A 22,291-nucleotide genomic window follows, 5' to 3' on the forward strand; every position below is an offset into this window, starting at 1 on the left:
GAAAAAAAAGCTATTTAAAAACTGTTCGAGATAACCCAGTAGCGACTGTTTATTGTACGTTACTTTTGTGTTTTGTATTAGTTCTGCAAATAAATATAACATGCAATACTATTAAAATGAATTTTGTTTAATATATTTACAGAAGTAATTTACAGGGAATTGGTAGTATTACAAATGTACTAGAGAAGAAATCCAATACTGCTATATTGGCAACCATTATATGTTTTTGACGTCATCCGAGTTTTGCACGCTTCTCGCGTTTGGCTTCATCTATGGCCTTCTTGCTTGTTAGTGAAACAGATGAACCAGGTGAAAAAAAAAAAAAAAAAAAACGTGAGTAGTGTTTTAATTCTGTGCCAAGGATCAGGAAGAATGTTTAGCACATTAATTTACCATGGGCTGGTTTTGATAAAACATTTTAGTTTAGTTTCAGAACACAGAAACAACATTACAGTATCTTGCAACCTGTGCAATTAAATACTGGCATGCCTTCAAGTGCATTAATTTAACAGGCGCGTAATCATGGACGATTTGAAATTTCGAATAACTTTCCAAGAAGGAATTGTAATTAAGGGCGTACAAGAGGACTTCGTATTTCGGAGTTTAAATTAATTTTACAATGAATATCACCCCAGCAAATATAATTCATAAAATGCATTGTAATAAAAGTATTAAATTTTATGTACGAACACCAATCTTGAAAAACAATAAAATCATAATTACGTGTTTTTCTTCTTTCCCTGAGAACGATATGTCTCGATAGTCTTTGTTTCAGTTACGAATACTCTAAACGTCTGCAGTGAGTAAACTCGTGGGTTCCGAGACTTTCAGTCACAATTTACCAATTTCTAATATATGTTCACCTAATTAAAATTTTAATTGTAACCAAAATATATTTTTTGTTGTAATAATCTTACGTTATAACTACAATATTAATGCAAACTTGTAATAATAAAAGTAAAATAAACTTTATGGTACTACTTAACCCACACATTCAAGGTTTGATGAACTCCATGTAATATTGAGATATAAAGTGTCCACTAATAGACTGAAAGCGATGATAACCTCGAGGTCCTCAGAGTGTTTAACCCTTTAACCCCACACATTCAAGGTCTGATACAATCCACGTATCAGTGGACGAACAAACAAAGCGATGATAACCTCGAGGTCCTCAGAGTGTTGGTACACCTTAACCCACACATTCAAGGTCTGATACAATCCAAGTATCAGTGGACGAACAAAGTGATGTTAAGCTCGAGGTCCTCAGAGTGTTGGCACACCTTAACCCACACATTCAAGGTCTGATACAATCCCCGTATAAGTGGACGAACAGACAAAGCGATGATAACCTCGAGGTCCTCAGAGTGTTGGTACACCTTAACCCACATTCAAGGTCTGATACAATCCAAGTATCAGTGGACGAACAAAGTGATGTTAAGCTCGAGGTCCTCAGAGTGTTGGTACACCTTAACCCACACATTCAAGGTCTGATACAATCCCCGTATAAGTGGACGAACAGACAAAGCGATGATAACCTCGAGGTCCTCAGAGTGTTGGTACACCTTAACCCACACATTCAAGGTCTGATACAATCCAAGTATCAGTGGACGAACAAAGTGATGTTAAGCTCGAGGTACTCAGAGTGTTGGCACACCTTAACCCACACATTCAAGGTCTGATACAATCCAAGTATCAGTGGACGAACAAAGTGATGTTAAGCTCGAGGTCCTCAGAGTGTTGGTACACCTTAACCCACACATTCAAGGTCTGATACAATCCCCGGATAAGTGGACGAACAGACAAAGCGATGATAACCTCGAGGTCCTCAGAGTGTTGGTACACCTTAACCCACACATTCAAGGTCTGATACAATCCACGTATCTGTGGACGAACAGACAAAGCGATGATAACCTAGAGGTCCTCAGAGTGTTGGTACACCTTAACCCCACACGTTCAAGGTCTGATACAATCCACGTATCAGTGGACGAACAAAGTGATGATAACCTCGAGGTCCACAGAGTGTTGGTACACCTTAACCCCACACATTCAAGGTCCGATACAATCCACGTATCAGTGGACGAACAAAGTGATGATAACCTCGAGGTCCTCAGAGTGTTGGTACACCTTAACCCCACACATTCAAGGTCTGATACAATCCACGTATCTGTGGACGAACAGACAAAGTGATGATAACCTCTAGGTCCTCAGAGTGTTGGTACACCTTAACCCCACACATTCAAGGTCTGATACAATCCACGTATCAGTGGACGAACAAAGTGATGATAACCTCGAGGTCCTCAGAGTGTTGGTACACCTTAACCCCACACATTCAAGGTCCGATACAATCCACGTATCGGTGGACGCACAGCCTCGAGGTCAGTAAGTTACCTGACGACAGAGCGCAGCGTGCGGGGGCAGTGGCGTCGCGGCGCCACCAGGCATATCTGCAGGCTGGGGGCGGCGGGCAGGTGGTGGCCGCAGCGGCAGCAGCACGCCGCGCCGCCCCCGGCGACGACGCGGGGGGCGGCGGGGGCGGTGCCGCGTCCACGGCCGCCCCGCTGCTGCTCGGCCACGATGGCCTGGAAGGTCCCGCGCCACAGCCGCTCGAAGAGCGCGCGCTCGTCCACCCGGGGGCGGCGGTGGGGGCACAGCCCCACGGCGACCGCCCCCGCCGCGCCCGAGTACAGCATCGCTCGGTCCTCGCGTCCCAAAACTCTTCAGGCGCGCCGCCGTCGGCAGGATCTTCAAATACCGGCCCGAACGCCAATTCTTCCAAAAACACACTTGGGCGTACACTCTTCAGGTACTCATCCCAAAACTAGAGAGAACTCTTCGGGAAAACGCAGGCACAATCTCTTCAGTTGCAAATCCAAAAGTCCACTCGAAAAGGTAAAAAGACAGGTTTCAGCATTCGACGACTCTTCAGATACGCGTCCGAACAATGTATTACCACGATTCAGGTGCACACACACTGTGGTCCGTGCTCAAAAGAACCGCAGCTGAACATCGAACAAGTATCCTGGTACATATCCCATCGATCTCCATTGAAGTTCGAAAAGATTAATCAACTATCAAGGTCCGCTGCTGAATGTTGGAAGACTTAAAACACAAGTTTCCCAAAAATGTCGCATTCCAGGAGAAGGAAAACACTGTCCGTCTTTTCGCATCTAATTACTTTCACGTGCGAAACTCTTCAAGACCGTCACGCCAAAGTTTACAAGGAAGACCTTCCCTGCACACTTTCAAAATCAGTTTTTATTAAAAAATTGGACCGTTAGGTACACTAAAGAAGGGTCATGGTCCACTCTTTGGAACGCGTACCGAAAATACGATCAAACTCGAAGGAACACTCCTGGGCGCAAGGTCAACAATGCTCTTCCTCTCTGATCACAACTGGCCTACGAACAAACATTCGCGCAGTAGAACAAAAAAGGTCCAGTTTGCACTGATGGAAGACGATTCGGGTTATGTCATCGAACACGAAGACTTTTTATAAATATTCTCGAAGCTCGATAAAAAAAATAATTGTGCAACACTGTTACGTTCGAACACGGACGAAAGCCAAAAGCACTGACACTGGAAGACTCGGCGAGGCACACGGTCGTAAATGGAAGACGTGAGTGATTTTGCGCGGGTCCCAAAAACTTAAGGGGGGGACTTCGTCGGCTACATTTTGTTTTCTCTCACGGCGGGTGGAGGTAGCGTGATATGGTGCCCGTAGCCATGTTGGCGCAGCCCGACACTGAGAGGGAAAAAATATATATATATATTACGAGGTAGCATCGTTTGCGCATGCGCGTACGCAACACCCTCCGGCTGTATCAACCCCGACACCCCCTTCATTTCCTGGCCCCGGTTAGAGGGAGGGTTTACTGAGGGGGGGAAGGGCGGTGGGGCGGTAAAATCGATGTCCTGATCCTGAGCAGACCCCTTCCACACCCTCCTCCAACCTTTCCGCAGCCATATTGCACACAAGGGATTGAGTCAGGCGCCCTAATAGTTCCAAACATATTATCATACTATTTTGAAAACTAATTTATAAACTTTTTACGATTTTAGAGTATTTTAAATGACACTAATCTAACAAACCTTTAAATTTTTAATTACGATCACCTTGAAGTGCGAAAACCCACCCTCCCTGAAAAATAAATTAAAGAACAATCTTTTGTGAAAACGTTATTTAGGCCTAATACACTTCACTTAACCTACATTTTACTTTGATAAAAAAAAATTGGTTGTCTGTAAAGTCGGTTTACGGACGATAGTTTAACGTAACAAGGTCATAACAACACATTAATGGAATGATTGCATACTTTTATGAATAAAATTGAATCATTTTGATTTTAATTTTAATAGTAAAATAATAAATACTTGAAATTATACTAGTAATCAGATTCAATTTCTTATGTACATTTGACGTAGAAATTATTTCATATTAGATATTTATAAACAAAGTCTTAAGTTTTCACTTCTGTCGGTGCGGCGCAAGCGTACAATGAGCGTAACGGGACACAGCGTAATGGAACAATGTGCGTAACGAGACACTTTTTCGTGCGTGCAGACGGCGTTCACGATTTATTAGACGTCACGTCAAAAAATGGATGCGTGGACACCATTTAGAAGTGAAACTTCACAAACAGCGGGATAGGAAATTTTTAGGGTAAACGAATATTTGAAATAGGTGTAAGTGTATTTTAGTACTACGCATACATGCAAGTTTACAGGTAAGCGAGTGAGAAAGTTTCTACAGAAGTGCACAAGTGAGCAAGTATGCAATGACGCAAACATGCATACTACAAATAATTCCATTTCTAATGTATCGAGTGATTTTGTTTGATGTATTAGGTTTCCGACTCATTTCGGTATAAGTGCATTTATTTCATTTCCATTTGAATCGTTTCATGTTATTTCGGTTATTTCACATTAACATGTTCAAGTAGATAATATTTCCACACATTACAGTTCTATCCTTTGATTTATTTCGTTAGAAATAATGCATTTAATCATTGAAATTCGATGCTGCTGCTGCTGCCATCTGTGTTTTCGGCAAGTAACTCGATGGCTAAAAACATGATACTAAAACCCGCGTCGCACATTTAGTCACCATCTGAGCGCTGCACTGTTCGTCAAGCAACACGGATGCACGGGAAGTTTCGTTAGAAATAAAAAAAAATTCGAGGATACGTGGACGCGGGGTCAGTGAAACAGATGTTCCTCGCACGCGGGACCAGCAACCCTTCTGGCGGTTACGGTCGAGAGGACGAACGCCGGCTGCGTGGAAATAATTTTCCACACGCACGTGCAGGGACCACCTCCAATCTGGCGACGACGTCACCCCAGAACCACATGTCGCCGTCACTGTCCGCTGCGCAGGCTCGTGGCAGAACACGGGGGAGAAACTCTAATGGCCGAGACTGAGACACAGTTTTTTTTTTTTTTTTTTTAGGTAGTTTTGCGCCGGGTCGTTACCACAACGCCGAACGTACAATAACGCCGAATGCCCAAATTGACCGCAACGCCGACAGCTAGAAAACTGCTGTGTACCACAACGCCGAAAAATGTTGCTGCGGGGAGGAGAAGGGGGGGGGGGGGGGGGCACAGGAGCAAAATGAAAAACAACTGAATGAATTTGTGTGCTAACCTTACCTAACCTTTGTGGCAGTCCTGCAATGACATTTTTCGGCGTTGTGGTACACAGCAGTTTTCTAACTGTCGGCGTTGTAGTCAATTTGGAATTCGGCGTTATTGTACGTTCGGCGTTGTGGTGCGTCCCCGTAATATACTCTTAACATAACTACACTGATTGTGAGAATTAATTCAAAAGTTACTATTACACAACCAAAACCAGTTAAAATTTTATCACTTTATTTCGGTAGCAGCATATTTTGTGGTGTGGCATACCAAACATTTTGCATTTCCTCACTTATATAGAAAATACTTTTTTTTTAAATTACAAAACAGCAATTAAGTGTTTTTTTTCTCGCACAATTCAGATATCTTTTACTAAGCAATTAGTCTTCAAGAGGTTAAATCAACATCATGAACCTAACATTTGGATTTGAACCTCCCACCCGGGTTGTTTTTGCTAGCAGTTATGGGCCCAACCAACAGATAGCATCACATATCGCGCAGAACATGGTTTCAGTTTCCACAGTAAGAGTCGCACTTCTATATCTCCCTCCTTGCTCTATGGACAGTATCTCATGCGCCCTAAAAGAACTTCATTAGGGCTCGGACTCACACGGCTGGTTATTTAATATTACTGGCATTACCATAATATGTCCCCCCCCCCCCTTGTGAATTTATTATGATAGCTCTCTTGCATCTGTTGTTTGGGACACAAATGTACACACCAGATATTCATGAAACATTATTTTCCAGCTGTAAAAGGTTGTGAGAGAGAACATAAAAATGAAAACATGAGTAGGTAACTTTTTACTGCTGTTAGATAATATTTGGTAAATCTCAGTTAAGAATATTTTGAGACGACAAATAATAAAATTCAAAATAGTGTAGTGTAAAGTTTTAAGAGCTATGATATGTAATTTAAATTAACTTGGTCCATAGAGTAATTTCATTTTCATCAACAAAATTTATGTTATTCCATGACTATATGTTTTCTCTATGCTTTAATGTGTATAATTTCAGGGAAGCCTACGATGTACATTCTGTATTGCACAGACGCGAACATATCTACCTTCGGCCAACGTGAGATGATTTTTTTCTGTAGACTCAAAATATTAACACGAGGAAGATTAAAGGTTGAAGGCATAGTTTGAATTTATGGATACGTAAACAAACTGATTATTGATGTAGAAGGGGTAATTATCTCGACTAGTCCCTCTTCCTTTAAAAAAAAGGGGGGGGGGGGATTAATTTTATTTCATGCTACAAAATTTCCTCTGTTTAACACATTTTGTGGAGATAAGAGGATGATTAGGTTAGTATAGCTACATTAAAAAAAATTGGGAGATTGTGTGAATGGTTTGTTAGGTCACGATAGCTACATATTAAATTAGAAATTCTTAAACAACCATTAAAATGATTTGACAGTATTTTTAATGTAGCTATACTAACCTAACATAACCAACCATCCACAATTTTGTAAAGTAATAAACAAAAAAACTGACGAAGTTGGCCGAAGGGCTTGTTCGGCTCTGTGCAATACAGAATGTACAACAAAGGCTTCCCATAATTTCAGGCCACTAATTTGTTTTGAAATATTTTGTTTTAAGAAGTGAATTATAGCAGTGTGTGTGGAAACTATGTGCAATTTGTATCCAGAAATTTAGCTGATAACACAAATTGCATATATCTACCATGCTCTGCATTATTTTAAAGAATTTTGTGTTAAATTTTGTAATTCGTATTATAAGTGACTTTGCAACATGAGAAAACATGAATTTGCTAGTTACTGAGGTTAGATGGTACACATGAATAGTGAGTACTGAAAGACTCACAATTTTTTTTTGATTTGTACATCAAATTAACTAAAATTGTCACAAAATATTTACTTGTGTTACTTTATACATACACAGCTTAAAAAGCATTTTCTGTGAAAAGTTCTGCATGTTTTTCGTTGCTTGTTGAAAACATATTCGAAAATATACTTAACTTCTACCTTGATAAAACTTTTACACAGCTGCATACATTTTCTGGATTGTTCTTTTTCCTTACTTTTTAGAAGTACACCATATTATATTAATAGCCAGCTTAAAAGGATGGCTTTATGATTTTGTGCAGTTTTTTCTCTATCCTTATGAGCAACTGTAATCTATCTTAACTTCAGAGTTGTTCACTGTATGGTAAGACTTCGTGAGAGATATTGATTTCCAAAACTTATCCCCACCTACTCTAATAACTTTGGCTTAAAGCAGTGAATGGCAAACAAAATTTCTCACCTTGAAAGGGTGCGCTTCAATATTACACCCAGAGGCATCAGAACTTCCTCAAACATACTCAATAGCACGAAGTCCCAAAGCAAACTTAGTTCTTACAAGCATCCAGCTTGAAGTGATATCAAAGGTTTGCTAAAATCTTTGACCCTTGCATGTGTATTTCAGAGTACCTGTTAATTAAAATGTATGGTATTCATCACAAATCGGTGCAATAGCAATGGCCATGACAGCTGTATATAATATTTTGATTAGCATAAAACATTATCATTACTATATGGATAGACTTGCAACAAAATTTTAAAAATTAGAAATTTTATTGATTATGCCCTTGTTGAATTATCACCAAATTTTTATTATAACTTGCTACCTCTTTCATGACTTGTACACATATAACAAGAAGTTTTAATTAAAAAAAAAAAAGACTAATTTTCTGTTGTAAATTATACAAATATACCTTAGGAGTGTTCTAAATTTTATCACTTGGATCACTTTTTTTATTCTATTTCATTTTGTGCTCACAGTTATTTTTTGGTTGTGATGTTTGTATTTACTTAATTTCCTTACAAAATTTGTTTCGGAAAGGCAGAATTTTTTTTAAAAGCCAGGCAAATCTTTTTTGGAGGTCCTTGTTGGCCATCAGAAAATTGATCAAATTACGACGATGCTAATGGCGTGAAATGGGTTTTTCTTGATGCTTGGAGAAGAACATGCATCATCTTGTCGCAAAATGTTTTTGACAAATGCACAAAACAGACCAATAGTTTACATATTACGTACATGTTTTAATCATCCTTCAAATCTTTAGTAGTGCAAAGATTTGAGGAACTGAAATTCAGAAATTCAAACACTCACACCTGTGTAGTTGACAAAGACATTACTTAGCTCTACAGAAACTATCAAAGAAATGTCTGTGTTTGCAACCAGTGACAGTGCTTTCAGCAAGTTAAAACAATTCCAAAAGCCTTTCTGACACAAAAAAAAAATGTTTATTATCCTAGACATGTAAATAAACTTTCTTTTACTAAAAAAAAAACTAATGGTTTAAATTCTTTGTAAAAATTTAAGTTTGCATGTTTTTGCTCTTATACTACATATTTCACTTCTGACTCTTGAGATCATGATCAAGATATGAGGCACTCTTAAAAGAATAAAATTTGATATTTGGATGTGGTAAAAAGGTTTTTTTTGATGCACTGTGCTAGGATATTTATGTGAGATGCTACCAGTTCAGGGTGTCTACAGATAGCTGTCGAACTAATTCCAGGACTTTTTCCAGACATTTCAATAAAATTTTCTAATAACTTTTTTAAGTCACAGGGTAATTTTTTTTCACAATAAGCAAAAGTAAACATGAAACAAAATAAATATACTATTCACAGGAACATGCTGATTTATATGCAAAAAAGTTAAAAAAATTCCCGTAAATACAATATAATTTATGCCAAATATTACAAAGCGAAAAAACAAAAAGAACACTAACTCATAAATGGAAAATTTATTAATCTATAAACTATGCAGGTTTGATATTTAAAATGCTACAATAATTCCACAATATAAATTGATGTTAATTAATTTACAAAAATTGTTTCCTGTATTATCATTTGATGTTGTAATCATTGTATGCTTGGGTTCTTGAATATCCTAAAGGCTTAATCTTTTTTATAGCACACCCTTAGTCTCAACACTTCTGTCAGAAATGGCCCATGAAATGTTATGCTTTACAAGAAACAATGTGAATAATATTTTAGCATTTGTAGCCTTAATTTCAACATTGTTTACCAAAATAGTAGATCAGTTAATGCAAAAATTTCACTTTTCTGCAGTTTTGATGCATCTGCAAACATGGAACTCATAATTCAAATATATATATTTTTTTTCCCTACACTCAAGAGACAGCCTTGCTTTAATGTAGCTATAACAAAACTTTTATAGAACCTTTTGTGAAGCTGAGGCATAAGAAATGGCAGCGACCTTCTTGTTTAAGGGCAATGCGAAACACAACACAGCAGAAGCTTGTTTCATTGTTGGCTGTTGCCACACATGCACACCTTTACACTGTTACCAAAACATTACCTACACATAGAACCACAATTATGGTGCTCTGAACACTGAGAACACCAGAATCACTGTGCAATACATGCAGCCAACAGAACCAGATTTATTATACAAAATGCAAATAAACTCAACATTTCTGACATACTATAAGTAGGTTTCTTGGTTTATATTCATATAAATATAAATGCAAAAGTGTTTGTTGGTTTGTCCTTTCATGCAGCAACAAGCAACGGATCAACATGATTTTTTGCATAGAGATAGTTTATGGGCTACTTTTTATCCCAAAAAAAATGCACGGTTCCTACGGGATAGATCTGGAGAGTTGTAGGCGTGGTAACAGTTTTTGCATTGTTGATACCTCTGCGTCTCCATGGCAATGACTATTGTATTGGTTGCTTGCAGTTTCGGATTGGATTTGTTGATTAGTTAGTATTTCTACTCAATTTTGACCTTGGTTTGTTTTGTTACTGTATTTTTTAAGTGTTAATGCTTCGCCAAAGTAAAATAAGTATTTTACTATTGCATTGTTGAGCCTACTGTCTCTGCATAGCAAATATGCATTGTATAATTGATTTTTTTTAAAATTTGAAGCATAGCAATGGAATACCCACGAGGAGGGGCATGTATAATGAGTAGAGACCGGAAAAATTCGCGGGTTCATTTCATGATAGTCTAGAATCCAAAAACGTTTGCCTTTTTACTGCATCAGTGATTGGGCCACAGTTTATCTGAATGACACTCGGCCAATGAAAAAACTTTCAACAAAAGAAGTATCGAACCACGAGCATCCCAGTTAAAAGGTGTCATGAGTCAGTAGCCAATTAGCAGGTGTAATTTTCTCGCATGCATAGAGGATCATGGAGTCTATCCTTAGGTCGTTCAAATCGCGAATTTTTCCGGTCTCTAATAATGAGTAGAGCGAGTGTCTTCTCTCTTCTGCCTGTAGACTGCCATAGTGAAGCGCAGGTACATCAGCTAGTAATAAATAAGACTGTAACTCTCCAACTAGATGTCTCAAACTCTAAATCAGTAACTTTTTTTGAACTTCTGCAATACTTGACAGCACTGCAGGATTCAAGTGGACAGTTTGTCAATTATTTATACTTAATGTGCAATGATACAACCCAACCAAAATTAGCAAAAGGATGATGTCAATTAAAGTCTTGTGACTTTCAGCACAGTTACTGTTTATTTCTCGACTTCTGCGTTACTTTTGGGGGCCATTCTTCGATTTGGTTACCTTTCGTGACTTTCGGGACCTGTAGACACTCTGCAGTTACAAGAGACAAGGGGCTTTTCAGCAACATGTGATCCTGATAAATGCGGGTGGCCTAACAAAACCCATTTACACTATACCAAAGCACATAATATTCCAATGTTTTATTCTACTGCATTACAAATAACTGTACTACATTTAGGTATTAACAATTTCTACAGAGTAATAGTTAGCTGTGACATTTTTTTCCCCTTCAGTTTAGCTTTAAATAACTTTGATCATTTAAGTCTCAGTTTCACACAGCACATTGATTTTTCATCATTACTTTAATTTAATTTTCCCGTAATTTACAGGAACATCTTCTGCAAAAGTGGAAAAATTTCAGTTATGCTTGGACAGAAACACACAAATAAATTTTATCAACCGTTTCACACTAACTCTAAACATACTTTTTAAAAACCATACAATTTTTTAAACCCATAATGTAATATAATTGTAATGTAAAATTTTCCAAGTGCTATAAATGTTCTAAAATTTTAACTCGATACCTCCCTCAAATTTGTTCTTATGTCACAAATATTTTCAAATATATATTCACTTGGTGTAACAGAGTAAAAGGTAAAAAATCGCATAAGTCTTTGTAATTACCATCACAACATTTTACACCCATTATATTACACCAAGTGAAAATCTGCTGAAAATAATATTTGTGACCAACAAATTCAAGGGAAGTATGGAGTTAAAATGTTAGAAATTGAACTTAAAAGCAGTAATGGAAAAAAAAAAAAAAAAAAAACAGCATGAGACCAAGCCTTGTCACATGTTATTTTAACAAATACACAATGCAGAAAAGTTACATGCTCAGAATTACATACTCAACTAGCAAGATGATTGTTCTACTCACGTCACACGTCCAAATTCATCTCTCGGCAAAGTATTGGCCTTTGCACCACCTTCCATGAGTGTGATGCGATACGCGGCCACTTTGGCCTCAATTTCCGCTTGTGAGTATCTGCAACGTGAGAAACGTACTTCAGAACCTTCACTTGTTGATGATGGGCAAACAAATCGGTGATAAAATTTCCATCACCAAAATTTCAAATTTCACTAATTATTATTATTTAATAATATAGGTACCTGATTTGCAATTTTCTGAATGAAATAAAGAAAGTCCAGCTTTCACCATCTCCACATCTGGCCTAGTTCTATTTCCACTTTTTTTAAATTTATTTATTCCATTGAGTCTTTGATTAAGGTAAGTACCATAAAACTATGTGAACAAGTCATTACAGTGTGTATAGCTATGCACTAAAACACCCACTGAAAAAAAAAAAAGAAACCTTCCCCTCAAATTAACATCACTGGGCAATTTCCATGACTTTCCCAGGAGTTCAAGTAAAATTATTGAATTATTCTGACCAATAACCCCTTCTCTGAATTTTCTCTGACTTTCCAGAACGTTGATACTAGATGTGTTAGTTTTCCAAAAAAAAGTAATATTGGGAAAATTTTCTGCAAAAGCGGAAAAATATCATACAAGTTATACTTTGACAAAAACACATGAATAAATTTTATAAACTGTTTTATAAAAACATAAACGACAAAAGCAGTGAGCCATCAGGTGATAAAGAAAGACCCGGACCACTCACATCTATGGGATTCCCCAGAAAACTCAAGGACAAGTCTGTGATCCAGCTGAGGCCCTACCCAACCTCTACCAGCTATTTACACCAGTACCCGGCCGCCCGTTTCAGATCTGGGATATCCTGGGACAAGCTCGTAAAGCCTTGAGCGACTGCATGCCAAGTGCGAAACCAAATACCACACAGCCTGGGTGCCTTGAGAAAACCTCAGGGGATCAAGATTAACCGCCGAAATCCACCCGAAGAAACCTGAACCAGAGCAGCTTGTTTTATCCTGGAATATACAGATTCTGCCGAAACAAAATATGCCGGGCGCCACGTCGCCATGACACTTAAATTTGCCATTGCTGTAACTCCTACCAAGATACCAACATAAAACTGCACAGTGGTTTTTAAAACACATGCTAATTTCATCATTACAATTTCATGCCGTACAGAAATGACTTGGTCGAACAGAACGGGAAAGTATTTAATTTCAATAAGTTACTTTAATTAATGATATTGTTGTACAAGCTGCTTTGGTACTTTAATGTTTAAATAAAACTGGTAAATATTGAGCACAGGAGCGCATCAAAACAAAGACAAACAAAAATTTTCAAATTCGTAATTTTATAACCTTACCATCTTCCCAATCACTGTGTAAACCTGCATTGCAGTATTTCTGTTATTTCATTACCTATGTCAGAATTACAGTAGAACCCTGTTATAATGTTCCTGCATATAATGTTTTCCTGCTTATAATGTCATATTTTTAAAGTCCCAATATTTCCCCCATAAGGAGAATGTATTTATTTCCTGCATATAACGTTCATAAATAGTGTAATTTCCTGCTTATAATGTTTGCTTTCTAACAGTCAATAAATGGGGAAAAATGTTTTAAAACCAAATTATTTCAACACTTATGATAAAAAGTTTCCTTTATGTATGTTTATGTTTACAATCACTGCCATACAATAATACATTAAGTTTGTTGAAATACAATTTTATGCAATATACTGAAGGTACACAATGTTCATAGTTACGTGTCAATTGGCACCCTTAGTCAACTCTTCTCTTCCTTGCCATTCCAGTGGGTATTCAGATGCACGTTGTTGCAAGCTTACTGTAATGCAGGGCTGTGAAATGATAACAACATTGTTCACTGCAATATTTACTGGGCATCTTTGTGTGCAGTCACACGCAGAGCCTACAGACACACTGTCCCCTCGCGAGCTCTCCCGCTCCCGCTTCACGGCACCCCTCTGTCCGCTACCCTTCAAAACCGGTTTCAATCCTCCCCTGCCTGACCCTCTTCTGCCAGTACAGTCTGTCCATCACCATTATTGATACACAACATCAAACATTCTCCACCCCCTTGAAACCATTGGTTTCAAATTTAAAATGCTAAGTACACACACAATTTGTTGAGAACAAACTCACAAAAACTAGTCTGTAGGTAAAATCACAAGTTTCTGAACAGGTCGCTTCAAGATGCCACTGGAAGTTTTTACATTCACCACCCTGACTACACCATCAGTTCCAGGAAATGTCTCCTGGACAACTGCTAGTCGCCATCCAAGAGGAGGCATGTTGTCTTCCTTGACAAGGACCACCATTCCTGACTGAATGTTGGCATTCTTAGACTGCCATTTACTTCTTTGTTGTAGTGAGTTCAGATAGTCTTTAGACCAATGGGTCCACAACTGTTGAGATAACCTTTGAACATATTGCCACCTGGATAGCTGCTTCATTGGTAAGTCAGACACATCAGGCTCAGGAAAGGACATGAGTGGACAACCAATTAGGAAATGTCCAGGACTAAGGTAACTAGGGTCATTAGGGTCGTCGCACAACACTGTCAGTGGCCTGGAATTGAGACATGCCTCTATTTGAGCGAGCAATGTAGTCAGCTCTTCAAAGGTAAGAAGGGATTTTCCTGCCACCCTTCTCAAATGATGCTTCAATGATCGCACTCCAGCCTCCCATAGCCCACCAAAATGAGGGGAACTTGGGGGAATAAAGTGCCATGTGATACCCTCTGATGATGCAAACCCATGTAGCATTTGGCTGGATTCATCATTAAAGAAAAGTTTCCGAAGTTGTTGTAGTTCCTTGTTAGCACCAACAAAGTTGGTAGCATTGTCACTATAAAGATTTAACACCTTGCCTCGGCGAGCTATAAACCGCCGGAGTGCCGCAATAAAAGCCTCTGACGTAAGAGAACTGACCAGTTCTAAATGGATCGCTTTTGTTGCCAAGCAGACAAAAACAGCTATGTAGCACTTGACCACAGATTTGCTCCTGACACTACCAGATTTTACTGCCAGGGGTCCTGCATAGTCAATACCAGTGTTCAGAAATGCACGAGCAGGCCGAACCCTTGCTGCTGGTAATTGGCCCAACAGTTGTTGGGTAACAACTCCCTTCAGTTTTGAACATGTCACACACTTGTGGATGACAGAGCGCACATTTTGACGAATTTTTGGTATCCAGAACTCCTGGCGCAATGATGCTATCAAAAGTTGAGGCCCCGCATGTAGCAGACGTTTGTGTTCAGCTGTAATTATGAGTCTTGTAATGTGGTGTTTGGGTGGCAGGATAAGTTGGTGCTTGTTACCGAAAGGCAGCTCCGAATGATGTAAACGTCCACCCACACGTAAGCACCCCTTTGTGTCAATGAAGATATTCAAGTCCTTTAACTCACTTTTAGAGTTGACTACATTAATTTCCTTTAAATCATTTATTTCCTTTAGAAACTCCTCATATTGTGCAATCTTGATGCAGGTTTGCAAAGATTTCTGTAACTCTTCAGCTGTCAAGAAGCCTGTCTTTTTGTTCACTGTATGTCTTGCATTGTATGCAAATCTTTGGACGTATGCAATTACTCTTTTCAGTCTAGCTAGTGAGGAAAAGTCTCTCAGAGTGTTTTGAAAACAGTTCATGGTTGGTTTTGTTGCCATTGCAGAGATCACTGGCATTCGTTGTTCTGGAGTATTTTTGTCTTGATCCTTGCTGGCTGTACAGGGCCAAGCATCTGGTTGCTGCAGAAGCCATGATGGACCATACCACCACAGATGTAAGTGATGCAATGTCACTGGATCAACTCCTCTAGAGATTAAGTCAGCAGGGTTGTCTTGCGATCTTACATGTCTCCATTGACATCCATTGGTTAAATCCTGAATATGTTCTACTCTGTTTGCAACAAATGATTTCCATCTTGCAGCTGGCGAGTCTAACCAGGACAGGACAATTGTGGAATCCGACCAAAGTGTGATACTGGAAACACTGAGTTCTAGAACTGGCAATGTCCTGCTTAATAGGTCTGCAAGTAGTACTGCACCACATAATTCCAATCGAGGAAGAGTTGTGTTTTTAACTGGAGCAACCCGAGATTTGGAAACCAGTAACTTCACTGCCACGTTACCACAACTAGAAACAGATCTTAGGTACAGACAGGCCCCATATGCTTGTTCGCTGGCATCTGAGAACCCATGAACTTGCACATCACAGTTTAGACCACTGACAAGTACATGTCTATCGATTTCGATGTCTCTGACAGCTGCTAGTCTCACATAGAGCTTTTGCCACTGCAATGTAAATTCTGGTGGAATGATTTCATCCCAACCTAACTGGAGGGACCAAAGTTTTTGTAGAAATATCTTGAAACAAATGACCACTGGACTAATCAGTCCCAAAGGATCAAATATGGATGAAACTGCTGAAGATATCATGCGCTTTGTTGTACCACTTAACTGATCATGTGTCCTCATAGCTGGTCCTATAGTATTCGTTGCTACATGAAATGTGTCAGTCACTGGCTGCCACAATAGACCAAGAGTTCTTACTTCATCTGAAGTTTCAAATGAGTGCAGTGCTTGATTTTCTCTATACTCTGGTGAAATTGCTTCTAGAACAGCTGGGTGATTAGAACAAAATTTTCTTAAGGGAAAGCCACCAGAGTTAAGAAGTTTGATCAGTTGATCTTGTATGCTAAGTGCCTCTTCTACTGTGTTAGCCCCACAGAGTACATCATCTACATAAAAATCCCTCTTCAATATTTCTGCTGCTTTAGGGTACTGGTGACATTCATCTGCAGCAAGCTGCTGCAGGCACCTTGTAGCCAAAAATGGCGCAGAAGCTGTGCCATAAGTTACAGTTTGAAGCTCATAGATCTTGACTAGATCATCTGGAGATTTTCTCCATAAGATTCGCTGAAGTCTGGTGTCATTAGGATGAATGTTGATCTGTCTATACATTTTTTCAATATCTGCTGTAAAGGCTATTGCATGTGTTCTGAATCTCACGATTATTGAATACAAGTCCTGCTGTATGGTTGCACCAACCAGAAGTGTATCATTGAGGGATACACCTGTTGTGGTTTTTGCAGATGCATCGAAAACTACCCGTGTTTTTGTTGTTGAACTTGATGCCTTTACCACTGCATGATGGGGAAGATAATATGCCATATTTTCATTTCTACTCGTATCCCTTATTTCTGACATGTGCCCTAACATCTCATACTCCTCCATAAATTTATTGTATTCAGTACGAAGTTCTGGTTGCTTGTGTAAACGATGTTCCAATTGCTGCAACCTTCTAAGTGCATGATCATGCGAGTCACCCAATTTAAGTTCATCTTGACAACGTGGTAATCTGACTGTGTACCTGCCATTGGAGTCCCTAGTGGTGTTGTTTATGAAGTGCTCCTCACACTGAATTTCTTCCTTTGAGCCTAGTGCTTGATTAACTTCTTCTATTTCCCAAAATTTTTGTAGTCTCCTGTCAAGTGTTAAGTCACGTCTGGAAAGGAAAGACTTAGAATGTGAAGATGGAACCTTTGTGTTATGTGATTTAACACGTCCAGATAGGATGTAGCCTAGCTCTGTGTTTTGAAGTACTGGATAATAACCTGTCCTGGTTCTTTTATCCCCCTTTAACAAATGACAGAAAAGCTCAGCTCCAATCAGAAGATCAATTCTTCCTGGCTGATCAAACTTATCATCGGCTAGCACAACATCATGAGGAATGTTCCAGCCTTGGGTGTCTATGGATACTGCTGGAACATTGTCAGTTATTTTTTGCAGAATTGCACAGTTGAGATTTGTCCTAAAGTTGCTAGTGTTAGAATGCAGCTCAATGTTTACACTATGAGTTGCTTGAGCCAGGACATTACCGATTCCATGTATGGGCATTCTGTCGTATGACCGCCGTAGATTAAGTAACTTGGCTAATGAGTCTGTTATGAAGTTGCTTTGTGATGCTGAGTCAAGTAGGGCACGGCACAGGTGCAGCTTTCCTGAACTGTCGCATACCTTAACTATGGCTGTTGACAGTAAAACATGAGTGGTACTTCTGATTTTCAAGCTACAATAACTTGCTGTTGAGCCCCTTAGGCTATTTGCATTGCCAATGCCAGATTCTTGTGTTGATGCAGTGCTGTTCTCTAGGTATGATATTTTATTGTTATGATTCTGGCGGGTTTCTTGATTTTCTCGATGTAGCAGTGTGTGGTGCCTTTTTGTGCATTTTCCACAATGGCCAGACCAACATTTTGCTTCATGATGAGATGATCTAAGACAATTGAAGCATAAGTTGTGCTGCCTTGCATATTCGTACCTCTCTTCTACACTGGCTTCTGCGAATGAACTACATTTGTAAAGTGAATGATTCTGATTACAGAATGGGCAATTATCAGTGTTAGTTGCCACAAAAATGTTAGTATTTCTAGAAGTGCTAGCATACTTGATTTTGGAATCATTTGAAGTGACACTGGAGGCATTATTGAACCTTGCATTTTGACTTGACTGAATAAGTTCCAGTGCCTGGCATCGCTTTTCCAGAAATCCCAACAGTCTCTCAAGGGAAGGAAATTCACAAGATGCAGTTTCGTGTTCCCACTCCCTTCTTGTATTGATATCTGTATGATCAAGCAATATATGTATGAGCAGGGTTTCATGAAGTGGTGTGTCAGTCTTGAGACTAGTTATAGCATTTAGATTACGCCTGACATGGCTAACGAGCTGTCGTAATTGTGGTCCTGACTCTTTGGTTACTTTTGGTGGTGTTAACAGTTCTGTTACATATTTGGCCACAATAAGCTTGGGATTGTTATAACGCTGGTTTAGTAACTGCCATGCCACTTGAAAGTTTTCGTCGGAAATAGTCAAATTTTGCACCATTTCAAGTGCTTCACCTTTCAATGAAGAAATCAAGTAGTGAAGTTTCTGTACTTCTGGGAGAGATTTATTGCCAACGATCAAACCCTTGAATGTGTCCCTGAATTGTACCCATGTTGCAAAATCACCAGAAAATGTAGGCAGATTGACTGCAGGGAGATGTAAATAATTGGGTTTGCCATGGGTAGATTTATCTGTTGAACTGAGTGTCATAAATGTTTCTAAGTGGGCCTTAACATGATAAAACATAGCTTCAAATTCCGCTCTGTGTTCACTATGGTCAGTTTCTTCATCATCCAATTCCAATTTTAATTGTACATCGTCAAACCGTGACCATAAGTCGGGAAGTGCCTGTAATCTACTTAGAATCTCACCAATGTTCTGAGATTCACTGTAATTGGATGCAAAGGTTTGCATAGGAGTCAATGAACCCTTGTACACAGCGCGTTGTTTCTTAAGTCGTTTGCACTGATCCTCATCCATGGTCAAAAATCGACATACAATATACAATGGATATGAGTAGGAGGATTAGTAGGGACAAGGGAGGCCTGTCATGATGTCTGACTAACCTGTCTCTGTTCAATGTTGATCCTGAAGAACCCCAGTAGTAGTCCAAATTATACTTCGTCTGCTGGCATTTGCACTTTATTGCTGGGAATACTTGTCGCGGATGAACGCTAGTTCAGATGCGCGCGTAGTTGCGTTTTTACCGCTCGTGCCTCGCCGGAAACATGCGCGGACGCGACCGGGAATGATTGCGATGACGTAACACGGGAAGCTCCCAAACTGCACCAAGTCTCTTACACAAACACATTGACTGTTCGTTACATTTGTATAAATTACGCCACTGTATTGTTAGTCGTGTTTTCATAGTGCGCGGAACCGGTAAACACTCACTTGTCGTACCGATCCGGCCCGGAGGACCAAAATGTTGCAAGCTTACTGTAATGCAGGGCTGTGAAATGATAACAACATTGTTCACTGCAATATTTACTGGGCATCTTTGTGTGCAGTCACACGCAGAGCCTACAGACACACTGTCCCCTCGCGAGCTCTCCCGCTCCCGCTTCACGGCACCCCTCTGTCCGCTACCCTTCAAAACCGGTTTCAATCCTCCCCTGCCTGACCCTCTTCTGCCAGTACAGTCTGTCCATCACCATTATTGATACACAACATCAAACACACGTACATAGTCCTACGATATTTAAGTTGCCAACCATTGAGCGAGGGCATAACTAAAAGTGTTTTCTATTGCTTACAAATAATTTTTTTTTCCATTCATACGTAGGAATCCCAAAATTAAACATTTTCAGGTGGCGAAGGAGTAGACGTTCTCACTCTTAATGTTGTCATCATGAATTGTGAGACAATTTTACAAAAAATGTGGCAGTGTATCTTTAAAGACAAACAAAATTTAACCAGGGAACAAGACGAAGTTGAAAAATTGTTGGCTTGTTTCAGAAAATTCATGTATCAAGTATACTATCTTTGGTTTTAACATTAAAGTTGTTTACATAGCTTGGTGAGTCCATTGGTACAAAACTCGAACATTGTTAAGTGCTAAATTGAGATTTCCTGCTTATAACATTTTCCTGCTTATAATGTTTTTTTCTTGTGCTCCCTTGAAAAATATTATAACAGGGTTCTACTGTATTTTGCAACAGCATGTTCATACAAGGATATGATTTTCGCCATGTTGAGTTTTTGGAACAAGACTGTTCAATATTGTTCAACATTCACTTCCACCAATTAGGGTGGAAAACAAGTCTTGGTCGCAGCCATAATGTGCTGACATTAAAGTCTTGGCTTCGCTACTTCTAAAAATCTCCGGAAAACCAAAGAAGGATCAAGTTGCAACTAGTATCAAAGAAAACAGTAAAAGCGGCTACCACAATCAAGGCAGTCTCTCGTGGAAAACAGTCTCGGCTACGCTATCGGTACAACACAAATTAACATCACTATATTTACACTACAGGCAATGACATTTCTGCTAGATGCCTGGAGTATTGCAATGCTGTTTTACACAGTGATTAGAAAGAAGGTAAGGTAATGTAAAATGCATTTTTAATATTTTACGTGACGTCTAATAAATTGATGAATGCCGACTGCACGCACGAAAAAGTGTCCCGTTATGCACATTGTCCCATTACGCTCATATTACGCTTGCGCCGCATCTATCTCTCTTCCACTCAATTGGAACAACCATCGATTTGACTTTTACGAGGCACATTAAACTAGAAACACTCCCATCCGTTTCCTACTTTTCCTATCATCGTCCTATCCTTAACAGAAAAACACAGATTGGAAGAAGTCAAATAGCAAACATGTATAAAAGTTATAGTTAAAAATAATCTCTTTGTTAAAGTAATAAACACATTTTAATTGATGAGTGCAAATAAAAATAAAATTTATCAATTAAATTGTAGATTTGCATTTCACTCCTCCTTTGTATCCATACGAAATAGTGATAATTCAATTTAAAATGATTCAGTTTTATTCATAAAAGTACACAATCATTTCATCAACGTTTTGTCATGACGTCACGTTAAACTATCGTCCGTGAACCGACTTTACAGACAACCATTTTTTTTTTCTTTTTGGGTTTTGTTTCGACGTGGCTCTGTACACAATATTTACCGTCGCTGGTGCCTAGATATTTCGTGCCCGGCTCCCGAGCCTTCAGGGGCTGGTTCGGGGGGGAGGGGCCTCTCACCCTTGGTCCTCGAGGATCTCCTCCAGCTCGATGCACTTGACCTCGACCTTGCGCTTGCGCTCGTGGTCCAGGATCTCCTGGTTGGGCTGCCTGTTGCCAGACGCCTCCAGCTTCTCCAGCTCCTCCTCCGTCTTGTAGTGGACCTTGTCCTTGGTCTTGCGCACGGACGCCCAGTTGCGCTGCACGTAGCCGTTGGTGCCGGAGCCCCGGGCCGTGGGCAGGCCGATGCCGTTGTACATCGCGGCGGTCTGTCGGGCTCAGGGATCACGCGAGGCCTGCAACCGAACAAACACCGGTCGGTCACACAACTGGCCTACAGCTTAGGGGGCCCGCCTACCTGGTCACACACACAGTGTGCAGAGCTTCAGGAAAAACAACGCGATTTCAAAACTACTCAAGATATCCGAGTGGGGTATGTTTACGAAAAACATTTAAGAGTTCGCTGAGGCCCGAAAAGTACTTTTAATTTTGGATCATGTTTTTAAACTATTTCTAGAAAGGTTAAAATGGCTGAAACGCATGTTTTCAGAGTAATTTTTAGATGTAAAACAAGTGGTACAGATTCTTGAAAGCACTTAAAGGACTTGCATTACACCTTTATCTTCATTTCC

The 22,291-nt window shown here is 39.5% G+C and overlaps 1 protein-coding gene across 1 annotated transcript in view; it reads right to left on the reverse strand.

Annotated features, from left to right (window-relative positions):
• The window catches only part of LOC134540333 (serine/arginine repetitive matrix protein 2), a 60,805-nt gene that overhangs the window by 35,726 nt on the left and 2,788 nt on the right, over window positions 1-22,291 (reverse strand). Inside the window, exons 2-3 of the mRNA XM_063382995.1 lie at window positions 21,681-21,955; window positions 12,074-12,181 (exon numbers count right to left, since the gene is read on the reverse strand). Of these exons, the coding sequence (XP_063239065.1) occupies window positions 12,074-12,181; window positions 21,681-21,919 (347 nt within the window). The 5' untranslated portion in view covers window positions 21,920-21,955. The remainder of the gene's footprint in view (window positions 1-12,073; window positions 12,182-21,680; window positions 21,956-22,291) is intronic.

Source organism: Bacillus rossius, chromosome 16 (assembly GCF_032445375.1).
Source record: "Bacillus rossius redtenbacheri isolate Brsri chromosome 16, Brsri_v3, whole genome shotgun sequence".
NCBI classification, from domain to species: Eukaryota; Metazoa; Arthropoda; class Insecta; order Phasmatodea; family Bacillidae; genus Bacillus; species Bacillus rossius.